The sequence below is a fragment of the Rutilus rutilus genome, assembly GCF_951802725.1.
Source record: "Rutilus rutilus genome assembly, chromosome: 4".
NCBI lineage: Eukaryota > Metazoa > Chordata > Actinopteri > Cypriniformes > Leuciscidae > Rutilus > Rutilus rutilus.
The window spans coordinates 42,336,206-42,357,322 of record NC_140212.1 but is presented as its reverse complement, the minus strand read 5'-3'; the positions used below and the strand labels follow the sequence as shown (position 1 = coordinate 42,357,322).

The following is a 21,117-nucleotide window of genomic DNA, read 5'->3' as shown; positions in this document are numbered from 1 at the left end:
CTAACGTTATATAACGTGACTAATAATTAGTTTACTGTCATTGTGAGGGGACATTAACAGAGCATTAACAAAGCCGTTTTCATGTTAGGCACAAGATTAATAATGAATGTGTACATGTTGAGAATTAATATACAATTTGTAGCCCCTCTAATTGTAAATTAAAAAAGTTCAGATTTAGGTGGGGAAGAGACAGGGCAAGATGAAGAGACTGAGAGAAAAAGAGAGTGATGGATAACAAGTGAGAGCAGGTATTGACACAATCTACTGCCCACTGACATTGTTTTAAAGCTATTTATTATCCTTTTTTGGCCTTCAAACGTCTTGAAATGGACATATCAGAGAAATAAAAAATGTGAACCCCCTAATAACCTTAAATGTAGGACCTATTTGATTATAAAGCCCTGTATTAGGAATGAGATCAATAATGAATGTGTACATACTGTAAATGAATTTAATAAACTTAGTTAGGCTACCTAGCTTTCCTAGTAGCTTTCAGTAAATTAATGCATCTGAGAAAATGATTCATAAATCAACCTATCAGTTGACCCTAAGTTTACTTCACTGACAGACAAAAATGAAAAGCCTATATCAGTCAAAGCTCAGCTTTAGGAGGGGAAGAGACAGAGCAAGAGAAAAACAAAGAGAATAGGAGTGTGATGCTGATGAGGAGAGAAAAATAATCAGCTGCCCACTTACATGGTTTTAAAGCTATTGTTATCCAATTTTTTTGGCCCTCAAAACATCTTAAAATGCACATATGTAGATCAGAGAAATCAACATTTTCTCAGGGGTGCCCCTGAACCCCCCTCACTAGCCTACCTCACATTCGGGACCTCCGTAATGATAAAACACTGCCATCTGCATGTTAATGAAACTTAATAGTGAGCATTAGACCCTAAACTAAAGTGTTACTTTTTTTTTTTATCATACCCTCACTGGGGGCTGAGCCACCGACACAGACTGATTCATGTTCCATACTGGTCACACACCTATCAGTTCAGTTAGAACCAGATGCATATTTGTTGATATTTTGTGGTTTGAAAAAGTTTTTGATTCATTGTTTTGACTCCTAACCAATTTTCTACATTAATAAAATTGTCTTTTTATCTGGGCTAGTAAAATTCATTTCGGGCTACCAAAATCTGAAGAGTGCCTGCCCGAAGGGCTAGCAGCGATTTAGAAATTTTGCGAGCCCTGATATTAGAGTAAACACTCATACTAGCCTACTTTTATCATACTGCGTTTTATTATCGAAAAACATCCTTGTGTCGTACATGTATATACATTTAGCATTGAAAGGTTGCCTCTAGTTCACATTTCAACATGTTTCTGTCTATATATAGATAGCCTACATATACATGTACGACATAGGCTTCATGTTTTTACTCCAATCTCATTTCATAACGTACATTTTAGTCTGGTACCAGTTTAACTAGTAGCTACAATGTAAAGTTTATACAACAATAACATGCTTACTATTAGGAGTGGAAATGTCTTACCTTAAAAATCTTCTCTTCTTCAAATCGCGTTCTTCTAATTATTTTGAGGTAAATCCAAGGTAAACAGCACAGCACAAACACAGTCTCGACGAAAAGCAGAGAAGTATGTTACTGTATTCTCTAGGTAATGAGGGTGTTTACAGGCCCGTGTGGACTATTTGCATGTCAATCGCTCGTGCGCGCGGTCACATTAGAGTTAATTAGCTCGGACTGGAGAAACTGTACATGTCGTTGCTTTCATACGGATTACTTAAACAGAGAACATTTGTTTTTGATATGATTTACCACATTTAAAAATGAAGACTTCAAGCTTTGTAAAGACATATGTTTCATGTCACAGTGACAAGCATTCACTGAGTTACAGACCATTTTCTGTCACGTTTCAGAATGATCTTCACATTGAGAGAGACAAGAGAACGCGCATCATGTTTATTTTCTTTACTTTACGAAAAACACAACATTCTGTTTTTATTATTAGTGTACACAAATAAAATAAGACATTTAATAGTTTTGAATGATGTATAACACTTGCCTGTATGACAAAAATCGACTGAGTTATTTGAGTCTCTTTTGCACTGATAAGAAAAAAAGCTAGACTATAGCGCCGGCGCGATAGCCGACCCCAGGGGGTTAATCGAGTTGAAAGAGACTGACAAATGGAGCATCCTCCGATGTGGATTCAAAAATAATCATTTTTTCCCACAAGTTTTTTTTTTTTTTTCAATGGTCATCCTTGCATCCTCCTCTCACATCCTAAGGGGGAGGAGCTAAGACGTGAGAAAAAACAAAGAAAACATTTTGCTGTATCAAAATCACAAACCGCTTTCATACAAAAATATACAACTAGACGGCAAAGTTCGTAGACAAACTTTAAGTTGGCTTGAAAAAGCCTAGCCAGAAAGTTTAAAAAGGTTTTAAAATATTAAATACTAACATGATTTACCATGTTTCTAGTATGGTTTACCACATTGCCACATTGATTTAGCATGTTTTAACATGACCATGGATGGATGGTGTCATGACAAATCACTGGAAGCAATAGCAGGTGAACAAGTGTTTATTAGGACTCAACACTCAATACAATGAATATCACTCAAAGTCAATGAGGAAGATCCTTCTCAGGTTGAACTCGCGAAGACGCTTCTCTGGCCACAGGGCTGACGGAATACTCAGGGGGATGACGCTCAGGCTCGGTCACACAGGGACTTCGATGGTCAGGTGCTCGGTGCTCAGTGCTCGGTGATCGGTGCTCGGGTGCGGTGAAACAACAGGAAAACATCCACAGCAGAAGACGACAACAACCCGGAAGACGGCACGAACAACACGAGGGACTGCAAGCAACGGATGGACACTGGAATGGAGAGATGAGTGAGTATATGTAGAGAATGGTAATGGGAAACAGCTGAGGAGGGGAAATGAGATGATTGCAGACAGCTGGAGCACTGAACAAACACGCGAGCGGGACAACGCCCACTCACGCAAACTCACAGACATGTAAACAAACAGTGACACGCGACACAGAGGAAACAATGAATTATCAACCGTGACAGTACCCCCTCTCCTAGGAATGCCTCACGGCATTCCCAGACCTCCTTACCTGTCGATTGTAATCATCGATAAGGGAGTGATCCAGGATGTCACGAGCAGGAACCCAACTTCTCTCCTCCGGACCGTAACCTTCCCAATCCACCAAGTACTGAAATCCGCGTCCCCTCCGCCTAGAATCCAGGATGCGACGGACCGAATAGGATGGTTCCCCGTCTACGAGTCGCGGCGGTGGGGGAACTGGGACAGGCGGATTAATACGTGAAAAAAACACAGGCTTAACTTTAGAAACGTGGAAGACGGGGTGAATCCTCCTGTACGCCGGAGGAAGATTGAGGCGGACTGCCACCGGACTAACAATCTTGGTGACAGAAAACGGGCCAATGAATTTAGGAGCTAGTTTATTCGACACGGAACGGAGAGGAATGTTCTTGGTAGAAAGCCACACTTTGGAACCGACGACGTATACGGGAGGCCTTGACCGGTGGCGATCGGCCTTGGCCTTGGTGCGCTCCCGCACTTGGAGGAGTGTCTCTCGGGCCCTCGTCCAAGTACGGTGACACCTCTGGATGAAGGCGTGGGCAGAGGAGACCGCAACTTCGGATTCAGCACTAGGAAAAACAGGTGGTTGGTACCCTACACTACACTCAAATGGAGATAGGCCCGTGGATGACACTGGCAACGTATTGTGGGCGTACTCCACCGTAGCAAGTTGTTGACTCCAGGAGGAGGGATTCCTGGAGACCAAACATCGTAACGTTCTTTCCAAATCTTGGTTGGCTCTCTCAGTTTGACCATTGCTCTGGGGATGGAACCCAGAGGACAGACTGACCGTCGCCCCCAGCAATCTACAAAACTCTCGCCAAAATCTGGACACAAACTGGGGTCCCCTGTCAGAAACCACGTCTGTCGGGAGGCCATGTAACCGAAAGACGTGGTTAACAACTGCCACCGCTGTCTCCTTGGCTGAAGGTAATTTGGGCAAGGGAATAAAGTGGGCTGCCTTCGAGAATCGGTCCACCACGGTCAAAACTACCGTGTTACCCTGGGAGGGTGGGAGGGCGGTGATAAAATCTAGAGCGATGTGGGACCAGGGTCTCGAAGGCACCGACAGCGGTTGAAGTAACCCATCTGGGGGTCGATTGGACGACTTACCAGTGGCACAACTAGAGCAAGCCAAAACAAAATTGTGAACATCACGAGCCATAAGAGGCCACCAGAATCGCTGCTTAACAAGAAATATGGTACGACTCACCCCTGGATGGCAAGCTAGACTGGAACAATGACCCCACTGGATAACGTCTGATCGTAATCCCTCCGGCACAAATAAGCGGTTAGGTGGACACCGGATCGGAGGCGTTACCCCTTCTAAGGCCTTCTTGACCTTCGATTCGACCTCCCAAGTGAGCGCAGAGATAATTAGGGTCTCTGGAAAAATGCGCTCGGGAGTAGATTCGTGTTCGGGACGATCAAAAATACGCGACAAAGAATCGGGTTTGATGTTCTTGGAACCCGGACGATAGGAAAGAGTAAAATCGAAACGGCCGAAAAAAAGTGCCCACCGAGCCTGCCTGGAGTTCAATCTCTTGGCGGTTTTAATGTACTCCAAATTCTTGTGGTCAGTCCAGACTATAAAGGGTACCCCTGAACCCTCCCAACCAGTGACGCCATTCCTCCAAAGCTAGCTTGACTGCCAACAACTCACGGTTACCAATGTCATAATTTCGTTCAGCAGGAGATAATCGATGTGACAAAAACGCGCAGGGATGCATTCTGTCGTCTGAAGGAGAGCGTTGTGAAAGCACTGCACCTACCCCCACCTCTGACGCATCGACCTCTACCACAAACTGACGTGATGCATCAGGGGCAATTAAGATTGGAGCTGAAACAAAGCGGCTCTTGAGTTTGGCAAACGCAACCTCAGCTGTGTCTGACCACCTGAACGCAGTTTTGGGAGAGGTCAAGGCAGTCAGGGGTGCGGCTAGTTGGCTGAAATTGCGAATAAAACGCCGATAGAAGTTGGCGAATCCCAAAAACCGCTGCAGGGCCTTGCGGGAATCTGGGATTGGCCACTCTACCACAGCCTTAACCTTGTCAGGATCCATCAGCATACCTTCAGCCGACACAATGTGTCCCAGAAAGGGAACCGACTGTGCATGAAAAACGCATTTCTCCGCCTTGACAAAAAGCCCATTCTCTAACAACCTTTGAAGCACTAGTCGTACATGTTGCACATGTTCCTGGAGAGACGAAGAAAAAATCAATATGTCATCCAGGTAAACATATATGAATTGATCGATCATGTCTCGCAACACATCATTGACTAGTGCCTGGAAGACTGCGGGACTATTGGAAAGCCCAAAAGGCATAACCAAATATTCAAAATGCCCCCTAGGGGTGTTAAAAGCAGTCTTCCATTCATCCCCCTCCCTGATGCGGACCAAATGATAAGCATTACGCAAATCCAATTTTGTGAAGAGTGAGGCTCCCTGCAACCTCTCGAAGGCTGAAGACATTAACGGCAAAGGATAAGTATTCTTTACCGTGATGTTATTCAACCCTCGGTAATCAATGCAAGGTCGCAGAGATCCGTCTTTCTTCCCCACAAAAAAGAACCCCGCCCCCGCTGGAGAAGAGGAAGGGCGGATGAACCCGGTTGCCAGAGAATCAGAAATATATTTCTCCATAGCCTCCCTCTCCGGAACTGAGAGCGAATAGATCTTGCCCTTAGGCGGAGACTTACCTGGCAGAATATCTATAGCACAGTCATAGGGACGATGCGGAGGGAGAGAAGCAGCCCTTGACTTACTGAACACTTCACTCAGGTCCCGGTACTCCTCGGGCACGTTTGATAAGTCCACGGCTTCCTCCTGAAACACAGGGACAGAAACAACAGAACAAGCAGACACTAGACACGACTTATGACACTCAGTGCTCCAAGCTGAGATGGTTCTGCCTTTCCAATCGATACGTGGGTTGTGCAAGCTAAGCCAGGGGTGTCCTAAAACTATGGGGGTGAGTTGTGAGTCCGTAATGTAAAAAGAAATGGTTTCGGCATGATTTCCTGATGTGATGAGGGTAAGTTTTTCGGTAGCTTGAAAGATGGCAGGTAGAGTTTGTCCGTTGAGCGCATTGACAGTAATTCTCTGGGGAAGTGTTCGGAGGGGAATCTGTAACTGTAGTGCAAACCGGTGATCCATGAAGTTACCTTCGGCTCCAGAGTCTATGAGTGCACTGCAGTGGTGATCCTGGGTAGACCATCTCAGTCTTACCGGGAGGATGGTGGAAGTGGATGAGGTCTTTCCTGCGGAGATCCCACCCGATAGTAGCCTCATACTTACTATCGGGCTGGGCCTTTTACCGGACAACTATGAGCAAAATGTCCGGCGCCACCACAGTACAGACAAAGGCCCTGGGATCTCCGCCTTTCTCTCTCCTCCCGGGAAAGCCGAGCTCGCCCCACCTGCATGGGCTCGGGATCGTGGGGACCGAACGCGTCCAGACCACTGGACCGCTGGTTCTCCATCCCGCCGCGAACCAGATTGGGTGACGTCCTCTGACCAATCCGAGACAGTCGGGCGTCCACTCTCAAGGCCAGATCCATGAGCTCGTTGAGGGAGGATGGGAGGTCCAGGGCGTAGATCTCTCTCTGGACACGTTCGGCCAGCCCATGCAGGAAATGATCCCACTGCGCCTCCTCGTTCCAGCGACACTCGGCCGCCAGGGTCTTAAACTCGATGGAATAATCCGACACGGAACGATCTCCTTGGCGTAGATCCGCCAAGACCCTGGCAGCTTCCCTTCCCGCGACGGCTCGATCGAAGACACGTTTCATCTCCACCGCGAGTGCCTGAAACGAGGAGCAGCACTGGTGTTGGTTCTCCCACACTGCAGTTCCCCAAAGCGCCGCTCTCCCAGTCAGCAGCGTGAGCACGAATGCTACCTTAGCCTCCTCTCTCTCAAAGGTTCTGGGCTGCAATGAGAAATGCATACTGCAACGTGTTAGAAACGAACGACAAAGGTTAGGCTCACCGGAGTACAGCTCAGGAGTGGGCAATCGAGGCTCAGACTGGGAGAGAGGCACAGCTGGTGTAGGGGGAACTGCAAGTGCTTCCAGAGGTGCTGGCGCAGTGGGAGGTTGCAGCTGATGGAATCGCTGGGTGAGCTCGGACACCTGTGTGACAAGAGCCTGAATCGCACGTCCAGTCTCCCCCTGGTTGCGATCCTGTGCATCCATCCGGCCGATGCACCCGCGAATGAATTCCTCCAATGAAGCAGATGAATCACCCGCTGCTCCCGTTTCTGGGTCCATCCGTTCTGTCATGACAAATCACTGGAAGCAATAGCAGGTGAACAAGTGTTTATTAGGACTCAACACTCAATACAATGAATATCACTCAAAGTCAATGAGGAAGATCCTTCTCAGGTTGAACTCGCGAAGACGCTTCTCTGGCCACAGGGCTGACGGAATACTCAGGGGGATGACGCTCAGGCTCGGTCACACAGGGACTTCGATGGTCAGGTGCTCGGTGCTCAGTGCTCGGGTGCGGTGAAACAACAGGAAAACATCCACAGCAGAAGACGACAACAACCCGGAAGACGGCACGAACAACACGAGGGACTGCAAGCAACGGATGGACACTGGAATGGAGAGATGAGTGAGTATATGTAGAGAATGGTAATGGGAAACAGCTGAGGAGGGGAAATGAGATGATTGCAGACAGCTGGAGCACTGAACAAACACGCGAGCGGGACAACGCCCACTCACGCAAACTCACAGACATGTAAACAAACAGTGACACGCGACACAGAGGAAACAATGAATTATCAACCGTGACAGATGGATGGATGGATGGATGGATGGATGGATGGATGGATGGATCATCAAGATTAGTTAGAAAGAAAGAAAGAAAGAAAGACAGATTAGTTAGAAAGAAAGAAAGATTAGTTAGAAAGAAAGATAGATTAGTTAGAAAGTAAGATTAGTTAGAAAGAAGTTAGAAATAAAGATTAGTTAGAAAGAAAGAGATTAGTTAGAGATTAGTTAGAAAGAAAGATTAGTTAGAAAGAAAGAAAGATTAATTAGAAAGAGAGATTAGTTAGAAAGAAAGAAAGAGAGATTAGTTAGAAAGAAAGAGAGATTAGTTAGAAAGAAAGTAGTTAGAAAGAAAGAAAGATTAGTTAGAAAGAAAGATAGAAAGAATAGTTAGAAAGATAGATTAGATGGAAAGAAAGAAAGATTAGTTTGAAAGAAAATTTAGTTCGAAAGAAAGAAAGAAATATTAGTTATTAGTTAGAAAGAAGATAGATAGCTTAAAGCTTAAATGAGTATCAAGGGCTTCTGGCAGTTTAAATTAAACAGTTAAGAATTTAAACAGTCTTGGACATTTGGTCAATGAGAGTCTAGGGGATTTTTTTTATTTTTAATATTAATTTTTAAGAAAATTGAAAGTCAAATCAGTCTGAAGGTCTGACCCGAGTTTGGTGGTCGTAGCTTTAACAGTCTAGGACAGGGGTGTCAAACTCATTTTCACCACGGGCCACATCAGCATTATGGTTGGCCTCAAAGGGCCAGTTGTAACTATAAAACTGTGTAAATGTAGCTACTTCTTAACATATTGTTAAATAACTCTCTGCATTTGTCATCCAAGTGGATGCTGCACATTAGTGGTGGTTGAGGTGATTCCCCCTTCAATGTAAAGCGCTTTGAGTACCTAGAAAAGTGCTATATAAATGTAACAAATTATTATTATAAAATTGTTTGATAATTATTTAAGTGTACAAATACAGCAAATGCATTCACATAAATGTAAAATATGTAAGCACATTGCTCTGTGTTATTATAACATAAAGAGACCTGCATTACTCCATCATTCAAAGATCATACTTTTCAAGTGAATAACAAAGACAAATATCATTAAACACAAGTTATTAAATCAACTTTGTTCAAAACTTTGTCACAGTTGAGAGGGGCAGAACTATGGTCCAACACATACAGTAAGTGTGAGATGCTAAGAACGTGTGACAGATGTGGCATTTTACAAAAACAAAAGGCTACAGACAGCCTTGCAGAGGGCATATCCAATCCAACTAATGAGATGTGGTTTTGATTACAGTAAACATTTTGCTGCATGGACACATACACCTGTAAACACACTGAATTCATTGCTTCATACACAAAGTAGTATGTGTAATTAACTCAAAATGGCAATAAGGTTTGTCTCAGTTCACAACTACGTATATTGGTCAAGTTCTGAGTGAAGTTGATGAGGTGATGCTGCTTGACCTCAACACACCAAAGATCCTTTCTCACCCTAGTAGCCTACCTACACCATATTCCACACCATCCTCCTCCATTTCATGTTCTGAAAATAACAAACACAAAACAAAATGCAAGCTAAACCATTACATTTCACACATATTACACTGTACTTATTCGGTTTAATTTTTTTATATATATTTGCAATTCAGGTTTTATAAAAATGCTTACTTATTTGTTTTCTGGCTGGATGTCTGACACCGTTTTCCTCTGGTCAGTCCGTCAATGTCTGGCTTCAGGTCTTGTGCTGTAGCAATCCGTCAAACAGCGTGGAGGTTGTCATCATTGATGCGTGATCTGTGCTTGGTCTTGTTTAGATTCATTATTGAAAACATATGTTCGCACAGGTATGTGCTCCCAAACATGGACAGAACGCAGGCAGCATGAAGCCGGAGCTGTGGCATCAAAGCAGGGGGCAGTAGGTGGTAAAAGTCCTCGATTGCAACATCCTGGAACTTTGCTCTCAGGCCACTATTGCTTTGAAGATCTATTAACTCCATCTGAAGGAGCTGGGCGAACTGTCGACGTCAGCGGCGAAAGGATTGGCAAAGATGGCAAAGCCTGGGTGCTGTGTTTTAAAGTCAGAGAAGCGCAGATCAAATTCATTAATTAACCGGTTCACTTTGGTAGCCAACCGAGCGCATGAAAAAACACCAGAGACTGAGCCGGAGATGCTCTGACAGACAGGAAAGTGGGCAAGATTATCCTGTTCCAGCTGGGACTTCCACATGTGCAGTTTAAGCTGGAAAGCTGTGATCATGTCGGACATCTGCGTGATGACTTGTTTGCATCCCTGCAGCCTCTGATTCAGTTGGGCGAGATGCTCCGCTAGGTCACACAACATAGCAAAGTCACACAGCCAGTTTGGATCAGACAGTTCATGCAAGGGTTTTCCTTTACTTTGCATGAAAAGCGTAATTTCTTCCCTCAGCTCAAAAAAAATCGCTTGAGGACCGTGCTCCTACTCATCCACCTTACTTCTGTATGGTACGGCACATCTCAATGCTCCGAGCCCACCTCCTTTAAAAACAGCTGGAACAGGCGGTGATTCAGGCCACGCGCTCGAATGAAGTTCACTGTTTTCACAACTGTGGTCATTATATCATCCAGTTCCAGAACTTTTCCACACAGAGCTTCTTGGTGGATAATGCAATGATAAGTTATCAGAGGTGTGTTGCAGTTACTTTTTTGCATTTTCTCCTTCACTAGTCCAACCAAGCCTGCTTTTTCTCCAAACATCGCAGGTGCGCCATCAGTAGTTAGCCCCACCAACTTTTCCCAAGGTAATTTAGTTTTACTTACAGACCTCTCCACCGCATCAAAAATTTCCTTCCCCTTCGTCGTCCCATGCATTGCAGCTACATCCAAGAGCTCCTCACTGATAGTGAAGTCTGCTTTCACACCTCTTATAAAAATGGATAGTTGCGCTGTATCCGTGTTATCTGTACTTTCATCAACAGCTAATGAAAAAGTCTGGTAACTGCGTGTCTCTTCGGCCAGCTGTGTTGTCAGATTGCCTGCCAGTTCCTTAACTCGGTCTGCGATGGTGTTTCTTGACAAACTGACATTTTTAAAAGTCTGTATCTGGTCGGGGCACACCTGCTCACATACCTTTAGCATGCTCCTCTTTAAAAATGCTCCCTCTGAAAAACACTTGGAAGCGCGGGCGATTTATTCAGCCACAATAAAGCTAGCTTTCACTGCTGCATCATGTTTTGCTGTGGCTTTTGTGAACATATTTTGCTGCAATTGCAGTCTACCTTTTAATTCTTGGACAATTTGATGTTTTTCTTGGAGACTAGAGTTAGCATACTTCGCTCCGTGTTTAGTGTCAAAATGCCGACGTAAATTGTATTCCTTCATTACCGACACTGCCTCGCCACACAGAAGACATACCGTTTTTTCTCCTTGAAGTACAAACATGTATTCACTTTCCCATCGTTCTTTAAATTGCCTTCCCTCTGCATACATTTTTCTCTTTTTGGACATTTTGGGGTTATTTATAGCTCTTTCTCAACTCCACCACTAGTTAAACGCATCGCCGATATGAAAACACTGCTATCTACCGGCAAGATGACGTCATTTCAAAATTGACATGCATTGTGGGAGATGTAGTTTTTGGTCAATGTATGCTGTAAAGGACTTTATTTTAAGACAGTCATATGCCTTTTGAGCTTGCGCGGGCCACATTAAATGACAGGGCGGGCCGGATACGGCCCGCGGGCCTTGAGTTTGACACATGTGGTCTAGGAGGAGATGTAGTCTAAAATTTGGCTCAGAAGAAGAACTAGAATGTACATTTCCTGAAGAAAATGTGAGTGGGTGCTTGCAGTGGCAAAACTGGCCACTCGGTTGCTAGGGTGTAGTACATGATTGCATAAAAGCCAACAAGCATGTCTGTACAATGTTGTGGAGCTGAAATATGGCTTCTATATGTTGCCATATGGTTGTTAGGTGGCTCTAAACGGTTGCTAGGGTGTGGTTATACAGCTATCATGGTGATATTTACAGACTGTTTCCCAACCAAAACAAACAAGCCAACCCCCATCTCTATATGATGTTCTGATGCAGAGATATAGGTCTTGCTAAACGGTTGCTAGGGTACTCTGTTTGGTTGCTAGGGAGTGGCTTGGCAGCTGCCAATGATGCCAGCTACCAAAGGCTTCTTGTCAGTATGAATGATATAAACCAACTCCCATGCCTCTGTGACATTCAGAATGGAAGATATTCCTCTTTGGATTTTGGTTGCTAAGGTGCTCGAAAATGGTTGCTAGAGCGGGGCTAGGAATTGTTGAGGTGATTCATGATTGGCTGTTTGCTGCCCCGAGTCAAACAAGACAACCCTTGTGTTTCTATGACACTTCCATCCAGAGATATCCCTTTGATCTCTCTCAATGGAAGTCTATGGAACTTGTTGCTAAGGTGCTCTAAATGGTTGCTAGGGCGTGGCTTGATAGCTTCACAATGATCCTGAGAGACTGATTGGTCGTCTGAGTAAAATGAGCCCGCCCCCTTGTCTCTATGACACTGTGATCCAGAGCTATGTGCAATTCAAAATCTCTATGCAATTTACCATAGTAGGAAAAACGCATGTATTTCATGGGCCGTCCTACACCATAGTAAGTCAATGGGAAACTTTGAGCAACTCCTGCGCCCCAGGGGTGCAACTTTTACCTCATTGTGAGGTATGTTCTTACAGAGCCTGCCCATGACTCGTCAAAGTTTGTCACAATGTTAAGTCTATGGGATTTTTCGGCCGCTTTTTCGCCCTTTCGCCCTCGCTTATAAAAGTCATAGCACACCATTCCCGAATAATCCACACATTTTGACACCTCGTTCATGGGTCTGTGACAAAAACTGCAGGAGGAGTAGCGCGTGCCGGAAAAAAAAGTGGAAGAAAAATAATAATTATTATAAATAAGTATGAGCAATAACATTAGTGAGTGCCTTGCCTTTGGCAAGCACCCACTCATAATAAGTTTAAGTACAATATCAGTAAGTTGGTTTTTCCAAGCCACCTTAATAATGTACCAGCAGCTCTCATACAAAAATAATGCTTGTGGACGCATATTCTGAACAATTTGTAACATTCAAAGCTTGCTCTTATACACAAATAAATAATAAAGAGTCAAAGACTTATGACTTGAAATTGTTGCTGTATACCACAATCAAAAACAGCTTATACAAAAAAAGTAAATGAACATCTGCCTAGAGCATAGTCAAAATGTAACTTTTGGTGACTGGCATTGCACTGATACACACTGTGACTATGGAGGGCAGTGCAGTAAACCTACGTAGAACGAACGTATGACAGATCTGTCTACAGCATATTGATGTGAAAACTAAACAATACAGAAAGCAGCTCTCATACAAAAAATACAAAATAGGCCACAATTAAATTTAAATGTATATTTTAACGAAGAGGGTGCCGGTCGGGACAGCGTGTACGGGACAGAAAAAAGCCATGGCTGGGTCTGCAAGGGAGTGGTAGGAACCTTGGGCACATATCCGGGCCCGATTCATCGACCGAAAATCGATGCACCAGAGATAAATCCCAAGAGGGTACAGAGGTGTAGAGATGGTATCGGATTTAATCTCCATCATGGCCTGATGGACCTGCAGCAAGACCATGGCATGCAAGGAAGCAGCCTGTCCACAGGCTCTGTAAACCTTGCCCATGAGAACGGATGAAAACTTACAGGCCTTGGATGGGAGACGCGGATTACCCCTTCATGAAGTAGCGGTCGCCGGACACAGTTGCATCGCGACAGACTGCTCAACTGGAGGAATATTCACGTACCCTTAGGCCAAACTACTGTCAAGGGTAATGAGGGGGGGGGAGGAACCAGCTCTGTTTCTGGCAGAAAAAGGTTTCGTCCACGACCTGGTAACCTCCTCATGCACTTCCGGAAAAAAAGGCACTGGGGTGGCACGCTGAGAACCAGCACGGCCCACCCCGAGATAACAATCGTCCAACCTTGAGGGTTCGGGACACGGTGGAGGGTTTCACTCGAGCCAGCAGGAAAGTGCAGTTTGCTCATGTCAAAAAATCTATTCCGATTTGAAGCTTGTGACATATAAACGTCCACATCAACCCGATCACGTTTAGCTAGTGATGGGACGGTTGACACCAGGGCTCCGATGCAGTTTTCAAAGCACTATTGTATCACACACTGTGTCGATGCTCGTATCGAATGACAATACCACGTGACTGATGACGTTTGAAGCTTCGAACGTCATGCAGTATCGGAAGGTCGGAACAGATGGTTTGAAAAAATTGGCGCTTCGCAACCTTATCTGATGCATAAAAGGGAAATGATTATGGAGGCATTATTTAAATGATTTAACACTACACTTCCCTATAACATAATTTATATTTTTTAAAAACAGAACACCCAAAATATTTTTTTCTATTACAATTACTATAGCCTAATTATGATCACATACTTATATATTTTATATTATTGATCAATATGTGAATCCGTTGACCAGGCTACACATGACATGAGTTGTGGTCTCATTGGCACAAATTAATTTAGATGAAATTAGATAAAACTGTATTGATCCCAGTTTGGTCACACATAAGCACATGACCATAGTTTGGTCATGTGCTTTTTCTGCTCTGCAGTGATTTGTTAGATATGGTGGAGAAAAAAGTTTGACCACCAGATGTCACTAATGCGCATTGTGTTAAAAGCTTTGAGTAATGATTTTTTTTCGGCACAATTTCATGAAAGCCTCAAATGCTTCAGAAAGCCTCGGTTTCCCATCACTATGTTTAGCGTTCATGTAAACACTACGTTCAGATTCATCAATCGGAATGAATCAGTCCGATTGAAACAAAAGTTGTGCATGTAAATGTAACCACAGAGACAGAGTGAAATAGGCTTATATAGACAAGGTTAATGACAAACACCTGAAAACAATCATGGCTGTTGAACCGGGGCAAAGAACTACAGAAAATGTCTTTGATAGTGTGGTAATAGTCCAGGTAGGAGGCTCCTCTGGTGGTAATCAGGGGCACTCTCACTGGTGATCGTGAGACTATGTGAGGGATTACATTTTATATACAGTGCTTAGCATATGTGAACACACCCATGCTAAAGTTGACAAAAAAATAATAATCTTTTGGAAATTGATCTTAATGCCTTAATTAAATAAATTAGGAAGACTCCAACCTTTAAAATAGCCCCATATCATCACATACCCTTCACCTTACCTAGAGATTGGCATGGGGTACTTTCCATAAGATCATCTCTCAATGCATCTCTCAATTATTTATTCACAAAGAAAATTTGTGTCCTTAAAGGTTGGAGTTTTCCTTTTTTTTTTATGAAGGCATTAAGATCAATTTCCACAAGACATATATATATATATGACCCAGATTTTTAATTTAGGACAGTGGATAGTGGACAGAAACAGTAATCAACAAGTAAAAATTATAACACTGAATGTCAATATTAAATCATTTTTATTTATTTTCTTTCAGCTTGCAGAATGTACCCAACATAGCAGATCAGCAGACACGGAGACACAACTTAGTAAAATAGATGACTGGACCAAAGAGGATGTTCGCCAATGGCTCATAAATGTGGTCAAAATCCCTCAGAAGTACGCTGAAATTCTTTACAATGAAGATGTTTCAGGAGCATGTCTCCTCTCATTTGATAAAAAAGACTTGATAGATCTCGGTTGGAAGCATGGACCTGCAGTTCAAATAATTAAAAAAGTGTCCGAGTTAAAAGTGCCCTCAGAAATTTTTAGGAGCAGGGCCATACCTGATGATACAGATGTATTAGTAGGGACCTCTACAACAGAACATTGTCAGCAAGACAAAACAGCAGTTGAAAAACTTACCAGCACATCTGCTGAACTTGAGATACACCCACACCTAAGCATTCAGAAAAACTGTGATGAACACACAGTTGAACACACATTGTCATGGGCCTCAGAGGACATACCAAAAGGAGGTGGAGGGGAGTTATTGCATGATACACTAAACTTTCAAGAGGAAGAGGCTTTAATATTGGAGGAACTGAATGACTTCAAGTGCAAAAAAGGAGATGGGGCAAGAAGTGCACGATCAAAAACTTTGTTGCCACACTCAACAAATGCAAAAAATGTCAGGATGGAGACCAAAGAGCATCTGAGTCAGAGTAACTTTTCAGAAAACTTATTGGACGTGTCAAAGAACTTTGTAAAACATGTGTGCAAGCCCCGTCCTTTCGATGAAATCAGCATTTCATTTGTATACACACAAAATGAACTACTTCCTCCTGAAACAGGTCCAAGCAATCTTATTGACCCTGTGCATGAGTACAAGCTCATGACAAACACAGAGAATGCTTCAGAGAATGATATCCTAAAAAAATTCACAGAAGAAGTATTTCCGTTTGCTGCAGCATGCATGAATTCTCGAACAAATGGAACTATCCATTTTGGAATCGGAGACAAGCCACAGTATGAACATGGACAGATTATTGGATTAGAGTTGACATCTCCTGATAAATACATTGATGAATTTGATAAGCGTCTCAAGGAGCACTTTGAAGAAAACACCAATATTGCCAAGACATGCATTAGGCCTCCCAAATTCTTTCGGGTAAATTGTCCAGACAACAGCCGTGTGGACAAGCAGGTCATTGAAGTTGACGTTGTCCCAAATTATTCTGAAACTTTGGAAAAGCTTTTTTATACTGTTACAGTAAAGGAGGAGGGGAAGAAAAAGTGTAAAACAGAATGCCTTTTTATTCGCTCTGGGGCAACAACCATCAATATTCTTGCTGATAAAAATCCTAGGTCTGTTCAGGAGAAAATGAAGAAACTAACAGATGATGTGAAGTCTTGGGCTTTATCTAGAAAGTCAGCAGAGGAGAGGGACAGTACGTCTATAGGACAAAGCTCTCAAGGTCAGAGACTTAAACAACTTATCACTCATGGGAGGGACATTCTGGAAAACTCTCTACAGTTCATTGTCATCACAAACAAGTGTCATGTCAGTCAACTAGTGCATCTGAGTTTTTTGAAAGAGCTTAAATTGTTTGTGGTCCTTGATTTTGATCCAGAGTCCCAAAAGAATGGAACCTGTAGTTACTATCGCAAAGATCGTATGGCTAATATACACTACCCACGGTTGTACAACACTACAGACAACACTATCTCTACAATTATTAGCAAACTGAACTTGTTTAAACAGACCAGCTGGGTTTTTTGCAATGGTCAAGTCAATGAAACTGAAGCAGATATGCCTTTCAGCGATGGTGAATGGCTGAAAAAACGTGCCACGGAAGTCAGTGAAATGATTTCTTTTATTTGCAAGCCTGACATTATATCAAAGGAGAAATTAGTGGTTATGTTTTTACTCCACTCAGCTGTGAATGACATCTCTAGCCCAATCACTGAGACATTCTGTGCAATTTACCAAAAACTTGAAGGGGACGACAACATGCTTTGTATATGTAAAGATTTAACAGTATTTGAACAATGGAAACACGTAGTACAAACTCGGTGTAAAATTGATATCACAAGTAAATGTATTTATGAGTTAAGTCTGAATGAGATCAATTGCACCATTCAGAAAACAAGGGAGCCTCAAACAAGATCAGTGAACAGATACCTGCCCTCCTTTGGCTCTAGCTCAGTCCTTCTTACAAAAAAGGATGAGGCTCAGATGACAGTTCTTGAAGTACTTGCTGAGAATGAATGTGAAAATACAGAGATTGAAACAATGGATTCTTTCATGCAATTCACGAATAAAATTGAGGAAGACTTTTACAGAGGTGGCCAAGTGAAATGGTGGAACTTCTACCTGTCAGAAAGACCAGGGTCCATTCCATTCATAAAACGTGATAAGTATGAGGAACTACACAACCTCATAACACCAACAGAGGGTTACTCATCCCCATGTGTAATAATTAACATGTTCCATCACCCTGGCTGTGGTGGAACTACACTGGCCATGCATGTGTTGTGGAACCTGAGACGAAAATTTAGGTGTGCTGTCTTGAAAAATAATTCGGCGCAAAGTAGTGAAATAGCAGTCCAAGTCACACAATTGCTGACCTATGGAAAAGAAGAACCATCAACGTACACTCCTGTTCTCCTTTTAGTGGATAACTGGGAAGATGTTGAGGACCTACAGCGGTGCATACTCTGTGCAGCACATGAAAAAAAAAAACAGGAGAGTTTGATGGTGATCATCCTTAACTGTGAGAGATCACAGTTTCCAAGTGAGAGCTCCAGAAAGAGCAGAATTGACAATGTTTTCATTACCAACAAACTATCCACAAAGGAGCAGGGCTTTTTCCAGATGAAGCTGAAGGAACTCAAAGGCCATCATGAAAAACCTGAAACATTCTATGCCTTTATGATCATGACTAAGGACTTCAGTGAAAAATACATAGAAAACCTTGTATGCAACATTCTAAAAGACCTTGATGTCTCAAAAGAGGAAGGACAGTTACTCTCATTCTTAGCACTGTTAAATACATATGTATATGGATCATGTATGTCATTGTCACTATGTGAGGAACTTGTTGGAATCAAGAATCTTTGGAAGCAGGAAACACTGGAAGAAAAAATGAATCCTTACTCAACCTTGCTAATCTCTTTCAATGTTGAGGATTGTGGCACTTATCAAGCAGTTCGCTTCCTGCACCAAATGATTGCAGAAAACTGCCTTAAAGTCCTAATAAGTAAGCACAATCTTAAACTGAGTGAAATAACAACCAACTTACTGCATTGCAACCAACTGTACAAATCTGGTATGGGCAAAGATATTCTCATTCAAAGTATTTTGAGTATGCTGATCACCCGTCAAAGAAAGGAACTTGGTGATGACAAAGACACACTCTTTTCTCCTTTGATTGAAGAAATGCCTTTGGCGGAGAGCAAAGAAGTTTTAACACTTGCCACAAAAAGATTTGACAAAAATGCAACAGTGCCTCAGGCTCTAGCGAGACACTTCTACCTGAAAGAGAAAGATTTTACCTCTGCTTTGCAATGGGCACAGGATGCAAGACAAAAGGAATCAAACTCTTATATTGCTGACACTTTGGGGCAGGTTTACAAAAGTCATTTGAAACTGTATGAAACAGATGATGAACTCACTCCAGAAGAGTTAGAGAAATGTTTGCAGTTGGCTGTCAAGGCCACTATAGCATTCAAAGATTCACAGGATCTTGCAAAGAAGGACAATTTCCTTGATCAACCAATCAGGAAAAGGCAAAAGACTTACAATACGTCAGGCTATGTTGGCGAGATTGATGTTGCAATGATGGTCTTTGATGTTCTTGAGAAAATCTTTAGAAAACATGATGGTTATCAATGGGAAACATTGTTACATTTCCTTAAAAACAGCACTTCTTTTCACAGTTTTCGTGAAACCGATCAGTTCACTGCTGAATTAATTCCCAAGCTAATAAACCATGAAAAATATTTATTCTCTTTGAAACCAAGAATGAAAGAAATTTTTGAGTTTTTTGAAAACTACTTCACCTACCTAAAACCTAGATCAATTGAAAGAGAAACGGCTGAGGACAGAAACAAGAGAAAAGTTTCAGAACTCTTCAAAAAATATGTGAAATTATTCTGTCAGTCTGGAGAAGAGAAAGAAATGGAGAGAGCAAAACAACCATATCTTAGTTTAGGACAGACGTTGGAGGACTACAGATGCTATTTGGAGGAAAAGCGTGCCAATACATTTGCTGGGTTACTACAATGTCTAACTGAAAAAAATGGGTCTCAAATGGAACACATTTTAAGGAAATGGCAGTTCATTTCTGAAAATTCTAAGAACATCATCAACCAAGTCAATTTCATCTTGGCAAACATTGTTCTCTACTGTGTTAAGCCTAAGTCACCATTCCTAAAGAGGTTTAATGAGCTTCTGCACCTTCTGAATATTGTCCTCCAAGAGAAGGGCACTTATTCAGACTGTACTGAGGCCTACTACCTTGCAATGTTATTGCTATGGCCAGGAAAGGAGAGCAACATGGATAACACAACATTGTCGAAAAACATATGCACATATGTTACATCTACAAAGAAATCCTTTCATCGGCGCTTCTCCCATTTGTTCCCAGCAAAGAGTGCCATTGCACACTTCTACCTTGGAAAATCCAAAGAACTGAAAAGGGTAATCCATAAAGCAAAGCTAGATCAGGTGGTGGACAAAGAAAAACACCCCAATATCCACCAACTATGGCAGAGCGGAGCAATATGGAGAGAACCAGAGGTGCAAAACTTGCTTCAAAGAGTTAAGGGAAAAACAGAAAATAGTATTATTTATGTTCACTATGGTGGGAATCTTAGAATTCCTGTGCGGCCAGTTTACCTGGGTGGTCTTCGAAGTGGATGTAGCATGGAGGAGGTGTCCTTTTTTTTAGGCTTCACAATGGAGGGACCAGTAGCTTACGACATCAAATACACAACAGATTTGTAAATTTTAACACTACCAACTTAAACCGTCTTAAACCATTATTGTACATTAGTGTTTTCTTTTTCTTTTTTTTTTACCATGCTCAACCCTTTTTTGTTTTTTTTTTATTTCTTTTTTGTGTGCTTCTTAAATGAATTACTATAGAAAGTTTAATTATATTGATTTTTTCATTATAGAAATCTTGTGTTATTGTTATTGTGTTATTGACTGGATTACATTGTGATAGGGCCCTAACGATATTTTTAATAAGGGAAAATTGAATGAAAAAGATGGGAGAGATAGACTGTGCATTGGTCCTGTTTTGGTCTTAACAGCAGTTGCATTATAAATGTTGCAAGGAAAGATTCCTTGAGTTCTGGAGCTTATAATGCACTAACAAACACACATCCATTTCCTGACTTATATTCAAGAACACATTCCAACATGTTCCCATGATGGATGGGAAGAAAAGGAAGGAAGAATGCTAACGTGAATGCACACTTGTGGTAAAACACAATTCCCATGAGTTAATACAGTGTAGTATGGAGAGCACATTGTTTTATGATTTATGCCTGTCACATGTTTTACATTGTTACATGATTTACGTATGCTTTACATTGTCATATGATTTGTTAGTCACATGGTTTTACTTCCTCTGGGAAAAACCCTAGCATAGGCACAGGAACTGATGTAACCAACGTTCCTATATATACGAGTGCTTTTTGTATAAGTGTTGTTGCGTTTTTGATTTTGATGTTGTTGCAGCCCTGAAGAGAATATAGTTCATCTTCAGTATACTTTTTAATAGAATTCTTTGAATGATATTGCTCTGCTGT

General features: G+C 42.3%; 1 protein-coding gene across 2 annotated transcripts in view; it reads left to right on the top strand.

Annotated features, from left to right (window-relative positions):
* LOC311289268 (sterile alpha motif domain-containing protein 9-like) overlaps positions 1–20,909 on the top strand; it is a 43,802-nt gene extending 22,893 nt beyond the window's left edge. For both annotated transcript variants that reach the window (XM_084407106.1, XM_084407107.1), the window contains one exon: positions 15,353–20,909. In XM_084407106.1, the coding sequence (XP_084263232.1) occupies positions 15,353–20,305 (4,953 nt within the window). In that variant the 3' untranslated portion in view covers positions 20,306–20,909. The remainder of the gene's footprint in view (positions 1–15,352) is intronic.
* Positions 20,910–21,117: the final 208 nt, after the last annotated feature.